The sequence below is a fragment of the Mandrillus leucophaeus genome, unplaced genomic scaffold, assembly GCF_000951045.1.
Source record: "Mandrillus leucophaeus isolate KB7577 unplaced genomic scaffold, Mleu.le_1.0 Scaffold265, whole genome shotgun sequence".
Lineage (NCBI taxonomy): Eukaryota > Metazoa > Chordata > Mammalia > Primates > Cercopithecidae > Mandrillus > Mandrillus leucophaeus.
In genome coordinates, this window is record NW_012102754.1 from 2,788,731 (window position 1) to 2,796,974 (window position 8,244).

Sequence of the window (8,244 nt, forward strand, 5' to 3'; positions counted from 1 at the left end):
TTTTTAGTAGAGACATGGTTTTACCATGTTGGCCAGGCTGGTCTTGAACTCCTGACCTCAGGTGATCCATCTGCCTCAGCCTCCCAGAGTGCTGGAATTACAGGTGTGAGCCACAGCACCTGGCCTTTTTAATGTAAATTTTAAGCCACAACATCATTTATTCTTACTTCCAGTATTTTTGTAACATGTCCTGGATTTATTTCTCTTCTTATTTTATTACTTCCATCAAAAATATTTTCAATGTAAGTCTTTGTGCAGCAAATCTTCTTAAGTCTTTTTACACCTTAACATTTTTATTTTTATTTATTTATTTAGAGATGGAGTTTTGCTCTTGATGCCCAGGCTGGAGTGCAATGGCATGATCTCGGCTCATGGCAACCTCCACCTCCCAGGTTCAAGTGATTCTCCTGCCTCAGCCTCCTGAGTAGCTGGGATTACACGCATGCACCATCATGCCCGGCGAATTTCGTATTTTTAGTAGAGACAGTGTTTCTCTTTGTTGGTCAGGCTGGTCTCGAACTACCGACCTCAGGTGATCCACCTGCCTCGGCCTCCCAAAGTGCTGGGATTACAGGTGTGAGCCACCGCACCCAGCCTACATCTTCACATTTAATTACTAATTTGGCTGGACATAACATTCTTTATAATTAGAAAAAAGGAACTTTTAACTTAGATACTATATCAACTCAAACTGGCATTCAAATGGAAAGTCATTCTCAATTCTTATAATATACTTTACTGGTAATTAGATTCATTAGAAGCAAAGCTTACAGAGTACATGCTACCAACAGTCCTTGTGTCTCCAGACATCCTTATTTTTTTGTAGATGACTCAATTTTATTTATGTAAAAGTAGAGAGTCAGAGGCCTAATGCAGGATATTGATTGATTTAATCTAATTATTGCTGAAGCTGGTATTGAACAGGCTGACTCCAGACATCCTTCAGGCTTCATATCAGCTATTCCTGAAATGAGAAAATTCTCTGGAACCTGGGGAACATAGTGCTGGCTGAACATATTCGCAAGGCTGAGCCCTGCCTGAAACAAGGTATGGAGGTCCTTTCACCTGTCACCAGGTGACAGCTGTGATTCCAGCTTTGGACCATTCTGGTCACTTGACCATCATATATATATATATGTATGTATTTATAGATATCTATAAATATACATATTTTTAGATATATTAAACCCTGAGCTAAGAATATCTTCCCCATCCCCCAAATCTTTGTCAGTAAATGTAATGACTTCAGGTTCATTCAAAGAGAAAATGTTTATTTAATGCTAATGCAAATCCGTCAGGCTCTAAGGCCTGTATCTTACTCCGACATCTGCATAAAATGGAGAAAAATTAGTTACTATCCTCTTTTAAAAATGGTTACATTTAAAGCTTCTTTTCAGGATAAAAAGTCTCATATCCTTAATTCATATTTATTTATGAATTCATATTTATTTACGAATTCAGCAAACATTTACTAAGCACCTTCTAGGCTCTATCCCTTGTGCTGAGTGCTGGGAATATGAAGATACCAAGGCAAGTCTCTGCCCTCCAGGACCTCCTAGTCCATTGGCCCTTGGCCTCCAGTCTTTTCCAGGAGAATGGACACCCATGAGCAACTCCACTAAATTCTCCACGACCTCTTCTGGGAAACTCACAAGGGATCAGTCTGATCAGCTTCCACCCAGTGAGTTTAACTCGTTAATACCCTTTTACCTTCTACATTTGTTCCACACACATACATACAAATCTCTCTGTTGGGAAAAAGAAGATAAAATGATTTGTGCTTTGACTTACTTCTTTTTCAAAATGTATCTGGGGCCAAGTCTCCTCTGTGAATTTGTAACCATTCACAAACAAGTGGTAGATATAGTTGGCTGAGAAGCAGTAAGAGCGGGCGTATACCTCATCAAATTTGGGGAGCAGGAGTGGGAGCTGAAAGGAGGTTTAAAACATCTTAGAGGCAGGGCAGGCAGGTATGTTTTAAAATGAACACCTTGGGTTAAAAGTCATGTTTTAAAGAATCTTATCATCCATAATTTCATAATAGAAAAGACTTTATAATACAATCATATAATTATTCAATATAATTATGAAGATATCACTATATAATTTCACAATATACTAATCTTTAAACTCATTGAGTGCTTATTATTATATGCCAAATATTGTTCTAACCATTGTGCATATAGTTGTAACATTAATTCACACCACAGGTGTGGGAGTAGATTCCCTTATTCTTCTTATTTTACAGATGTGATGGAAATAGAAGAGCATAAAGGCTAAATTCAGAATATACACACATAGAATAGATTCTACCATATATATATTTTTTTGTACTGACATTGATACTTTCTCTTTAAATACTGACCTGACTCCAATTCTGTGAGCAGAAATTCCAGGTGCTGGAGTTGAAGGTGTCCAGGGAAAAGCTACCTGAAAGATTTAAAGCACTGGCTGTGTAGTAGAATCCTGCAAAAGCCTGGAAATAAGTAATACAGAAGGAAATTAGTTCTCAGAATGGGTATAATAGAAAGGTTTATGGGTGAGGAATTAGAAGGTGGCTAAAAGGTCAGCAGAGGAGAAACAGAAAAGTGAGAAATAAATATTCAACGGAGAAAGAAAGGAATCTTTCAGGCTTTGCTCTTACCACAAATGGCCCTTTAATCTTTGGCTGATAAACCCCATCAAAAGAACACGTTTCTTGATCATGGCAAGCTTTGAAGTCAAATAAGGAAGCCACCTTCTCCTTACACAGAGATGGGTCCCCAGTTCCCTCAAAAGTGATGATATCACTGGGGTTATAACTTTCTGGCCTCTGGTCCACAGTGCACAGGCTATCAAATACATGGCCCATGGTGAAGTTGATGCTATAATCCCGAGGGTAACAGGGATTGGTGAGATGGTTTTTGGTAGGAGAATTCTGTAGGTATAAGAGTAAGGTGTTAGAAACCACGTTTTTTGTGGATAGCCAAGTATCTCCCTTTTGCAAATTCTCTCTTATCACTATCCTCCAATGCCAAGAGAAAAACAAAAAATACCATTCTATGTCAGCATGTCTTTGATCATAGGTTGTCTAGATAATTCAAGTGGGGGTGGGGGGAAAGGGTATGTGTGTGTGTGTGTGTGTGTGTGTGTGTGTGACAATTACCTTGTACCAGGCATAGCGCTAGGCTCTCTCTCACATTATCTGATCCAGCTCTTATGATAGCCCTGTGAACCAGGTTTTATGAACTTCACATGTTGAGAAAATGGATATATTTAATGTATCATTTTAAGTAGAATGTCATCTATCCACCTAGCAAAATAATCCAAAAGGTACAAATAAACATATGAAAGTGAAGTCTTCTCATCCACTTGCAGCTATCAGGCCTCTCTCTGGAAACAATCACTATTGCCAATTTTTGTGTATCCTTCCAAAGATCTGGCATGCACATGCAAATATATTTTTTTCTCCCACGCTTTTCTTTTTTTAAAGCCATAAATGGTAGCACTTTATATACCCCATTGTACCCGTTGCTTTTCTCACTTAAAAATGTATCTTTGAGATATTTCCATTCATTGTACTTACAGAGTGGCCTATTTTTTTAGTAGCTGCATAGTATTCCACTGTACAAATAAATCATACTTTATTTAAGGAATATCATCTAGATGAACACTAAGGTGGTTCCCAATCATTTTGCCATTACAAACAAATAACCTTGTCACATATAAATCTTTTATCCATTGCAATTTATTTGACTTAAAGATTCAGATAGAGACTTGGCTTTACTTTTTCCATATGACTATTCAATCTTTAATCGACTGGTGCAAAATACTCTATTTTATGCTAAAATCCTAAATGTTGTTGATTCAATTTATGAACTCTCTTTTTGAAGGAATTGGATTTGAACTATGTTCAACTTAAGCCACTAAGGCATACTGCTTCCCCTATAGTAAAATCTTTTCTTTTAGCTGGGTGTGATGGCTCACACCTGTAATCCCAGCACTTTAGGAGGCTGAGGCAGGCAGATCATTTGAGATCAGGAGTTTGAGACCAGCCTGGGCAGCATGGTGAAACTCCATCTTTCCTAAAAATACAAAAATTAGCCAGACGTGGTGGCATGCACCTGTAGTCCCAGCTACTCGGGAGGCTGAGGCAGGAGAATCACTTGAACCCGGGAAGTGGAGGTTGCAGCGAACTGAGATTGCACCGTTACACTCCAGCCTGGGTGACAGAGCAAGACTCCGTCTCAAAAAAATTAAAAAAAAATTTTTTTTTAATTAGGTTTTTTTTTTTTGGTAGAGGTAGGTTCTCCCTATGTTACCCAGGTTGGTCTCAAACTCCTGTGCACAAGAGATTCTCCTGCCTTAGCCTTCCAAAGTGCTAGGATTACAGGTATGAGCCACTGCACCTGGCCACCCTACAGTAAAATCTTGACTCAGACATTTAGCCCAACCCTTTCATTTTACTAATGAGGAAACTGAGGTACATATTCAAGTAATGCAATTGTTTAACAAAGGTCAGTGACAAGATTCTGCAAAAATCCTATAAAAGCTTAACATTCATCAAATAGAACCCAAATGAGTGTTTTCCAGAAAGATCTTCATTTGACTGAGAAAGAGGCAAACAGGCCCCTTTCTGCCTCTATGGTATGAAAACAATTTATGATTTTCAAAAGCCGTTACATATAATTTATAGCATATCATACTTGGGTCACCCTATAGCTGAAATATTGGTTGAAAGAAAAAAATATCGAATCAATCAATTGGCTATTTAGTATCTACTTCCAAATCTGATTTATACTTTTTTTTCTTTTCTAGTATAGTCTGAAGGGAGATTTATACTTTTAAAATGATTAAAACTATAAATTATTTCTGGCTTGGTCCAGAGAAGAAACAAGATAACATAAATTATTTCTGACTTAGTACATAGGAAAAACTTAGTAAATATTAGTCCTTTTCTTTTTTTTGTGTCTGAATTTTTTTGTGGCATTCTTTACATATAATGGGCCAATGTGCCAAGTTCAGGCATTCAGCATTCAACAGTCTTCACCGAGCTTAGTGGTTGAAGGGCACTGTCATGAAAAAGTCAATCAGCGGGTTCGAGGGAGAAAAGTCCACTAGAAAACTATAGCATAATCTGATTTGAGAGTTAAACTGGTTAAAACTGGAAAAAAAAGTGATAGAAACTATTCTCGTTAGTGACAGAAAGTTTAAAAAATACACACAAAGAAAATACATTTAACAACAGAGGTACAGAACCAATGATGAAAGCTATACATTTTATTGAAGGATACAAGCCAAGAATTAAGTAAATGGAAATACATTGTATAATTCTGGATAGAAATTGTTGATGTCACTAATAAGCACATTTTAACCAAATTAACGTATGAATCAATGTAATTACAATCACAATCTCAACAAAAAACTTTCTTTTTTGTTACTGCTTCAAATGACTTTGAAGTTCAAGATAAACATCTGAGAGTAGAAAAATAGACTACTGCAGGTAGAACAACATGATATTGGTCCCAAAATAGAACAATGAATGTATCGAACAGAAAATCCAGAAACAGATCCTCATTATCTAAGTACTTATTATTAGAATGTTTTGGAATTCCTGAAGCTTATTTCAAAAAGTCATCACAACATGGGTGGTAATCTGCATGGTTTTAATTTTGTTGGAAGATTACCTATTTGTTCATTTAAATAAAAAAAATACACCTGTCCTTTGAACCTATCCTACAGAAATAAAACCACTGGTTCATAAGGTTATATGGGTAAGAAGGCTTATTATATTATTGTCGTAGCAACAAAACAGGACACAGCCTGATGTCCATGAGGAAGGGAATGATTGATACATTATGGGATATTAAATAGTAAAGAAAATAAGTTAGTATACTGACCTGGAAAGTGTAGAAGAACAACATATTAAGCTTTGACCAGTGATGGCATTCAGTAAATGGGATTGGAAGGAGGATCTTTCATTTTGACTTTAACACTCTTTGTATGGCTTTAAATTTTTACAATAAGAATGTACTTTCTTTCATAATCAAATGGTCAATTTCTTTTTCTTTTTAAGTTATGGTACTTGGAATAATACTACGCTCTCATAAAAATAATATTTTAAAAGGACATTAACAACACAGGAAATTGACCATAATATATGGTTAGGTAAAATAAAAGGTAAATATAAAATTATATATACCATATGAAGCCAAGTTTTTACACTTTCATACATTATAAAAGTGGAAGAAAATGCCATAGTATGATTAATAGTGGTTAATTCTGTTTTTAAAGAAATCCTTTATAGTTTTTGGTGTGCATCTTCTAAATGTTTTTCACTGAACATATATTACATTAAAAACAGAAGACAAATTTCTTACTTAAAAATGGAAAGAAAGTGAATACATATTCCTAATATCCAACATGTTGTCAGAATGAGACTTCAGCTCCAAGGTGACTGGAGACTTATTAATATGAAAGTAATTTGCAAAGTACATATCCAGCTGTCATTCTCACCACACTATGTAGTTCCTTATATTACAGATGAGGAAACAAGATCCAGACTGATGGAATTTACTCAGTCAGTGTTTACGATGCAATAATTTGTGTGAACCTTCCAAGTCAAGGCTTGGCAATACATATTTGACCTATGAAACTGTTGGTCAGGCAGGTCTTGACATGAATTTGTCAGTAATCCTCATCTCATCTGAATCTCTCCTCTTGGATGAGTCAGAAGCCTCCGAGGGCAGAGTCACCCTATCAGGCATCTAGAGGTTACCAGGCAAATTGAAGACATATGTCCCTGTTCCTGTGAGCTGACTGTGAGAGAATGGGTGCTCACTCCTCCACCCCCAGTGCTGGGCTCACATTTGGAGACTGGCATTCTCAAGCCTAAATCAGACCTCAGAAAGGTAAAGTATTTACTTCTCTTCTGTGGACTGCTGGATATATAGATAATCATTCTTTAGTAAACATTGTATAAGTGCAAAAACACAGACACATGCAGACAGACAGAAACACACATTCCACAGGGCCAGCCAAATTTAGAAGATTAGCCTCTCTGATCCCCACTCACCCTGGAAAAAGGAGGATTTCACCTGAGCTTCCACATTCCACTCCTGCTAGCGTCAGAGCTGGAGCAAAGGACATTAAGCATTGCTAGAAGTAAAAGGAGCTAGAGAAAAGAGGATTTTCTAGAGCTTCTCTCCCAGAAAGAAAGAAGCATGTTGGTTGAACTACTTTGATGAGCAAGTGGGGATGAGTGATGAGTATTGAGACCCCTGATAGGGAGCATTGATTGAGTTACCTGTAGGGCTTGGTTTGGCTGACTGGGGAGGGAAGTGGAAGTTGGGGTGGGAGCCATGGAAGGTGACATAGTTTGGCTTTGCCTCATGTAAAATCGTAATCCCACTGTTGGAGGAGGGGCCTGGTGGGAGGTGATTAGGTCATGGGGGCAGATTTCCTCCTTGCTGTTCTCATGATAGTGAGTGAGTTGTCACGAGATCTGGTTGTTTAAAAGTGTGTGGCGTCTTCCCTCCTGTTCCCGCATGTGAGAAGTGCTTGCTTCCCCTTTGCCTTCTACTATGACTGTAAGTTTCCTGAGGCCGCCCTAGAAGCAGAAACCTGTACAGCCCACAGAACCATGAACCAATTAAACAAGCCTCTTTTCTTTATAAATTACCCAGTTTCAGGTATTTCTTTATAGCAGTGTGAGCACGGATTAGTACAGAAGGGTAGTTGAGGGCTGTCTGCAGGCTTCTCACATCTGTTCTTTCCAGGCAGTGCTCAGACTCTCCTGACAATAAATGTCCCATGCGTGTGTCCCAGGGCCTCAGCTGTTTCAGGGAGGATTGGGGAGAGGTTTGGAGGAGGGGCCAGAAGTGGAAGCTGAGTTCCCACAACCCACCCTGCATGAACACTGGGTAAATGCAGGGGTCTGAAGTTGTGAGTCCTGCTGAAGATGCACTTTTGTGATTCCCCTCAACTCTTCTGCAGGATAGAGTCTGCTCCTGTCTTCAGTTATCAGAGTAGGTTGGAGGAATGCGGGTTAACCTACTGATGTTGTGTCCATTTTGTTCCTAGGCTAATTCCCTTGCCTTCGAGTCCCATAAGGAGCCAGGATCTGTGGCTTCTGATTTCCTCATACCCCTCTAGGTAGTCAAGGCCCATCCTCTCAGCCACCTAGCCATGGCTAAGATTGATGTTCCCAGAGCAGTAGCGTTTGGGTCTGGGGTCTCACCTATGGAGTTAGTGCCCTCATGAACA

General features: G+C 38.4%; 1 protein-coding gene across 2 annotated transcripts in view; it reads right to left on the bottom strand.

Annotated features, from left to right (window-relative positions):
* ENTPD3 (ectonucleoside triphosphate diphosphohydrolase 3) overlaps nt 1-8,244 on the bottom strand; it is a 44,745-nt gene that overhangs the window by 2,892 nt on the left and 33,609 nt on the right. The window contains exons 8-11 of one of the 2 annotated variants that reach the window (XM_011984306.1): nt 2,645-2,917; nt 2,366-2,476; nt 1,792-1,929; nt 732-964 (exon numbers count right to left, since the gene is read on the bottom strand). In XM_011984306.1, coding sequence (XP_011839696.1) covers nt 959-964; nt 1,792-1,929; nt 2,366-2,476; nt 2,645-2,917 — 528 coding nt within the window. In that variant the 3' untranslated portion in view covers nt 732-958. Of the gene's footprint in view, nt 1-731; nt 965-1,791; nt 1,930-2,365; nt 2,477-2,644; nt 2,918-8,244 lie in introns of those variants that run through there. The other variant, XM_011984305.1, reaches the window with a different exon arrangement.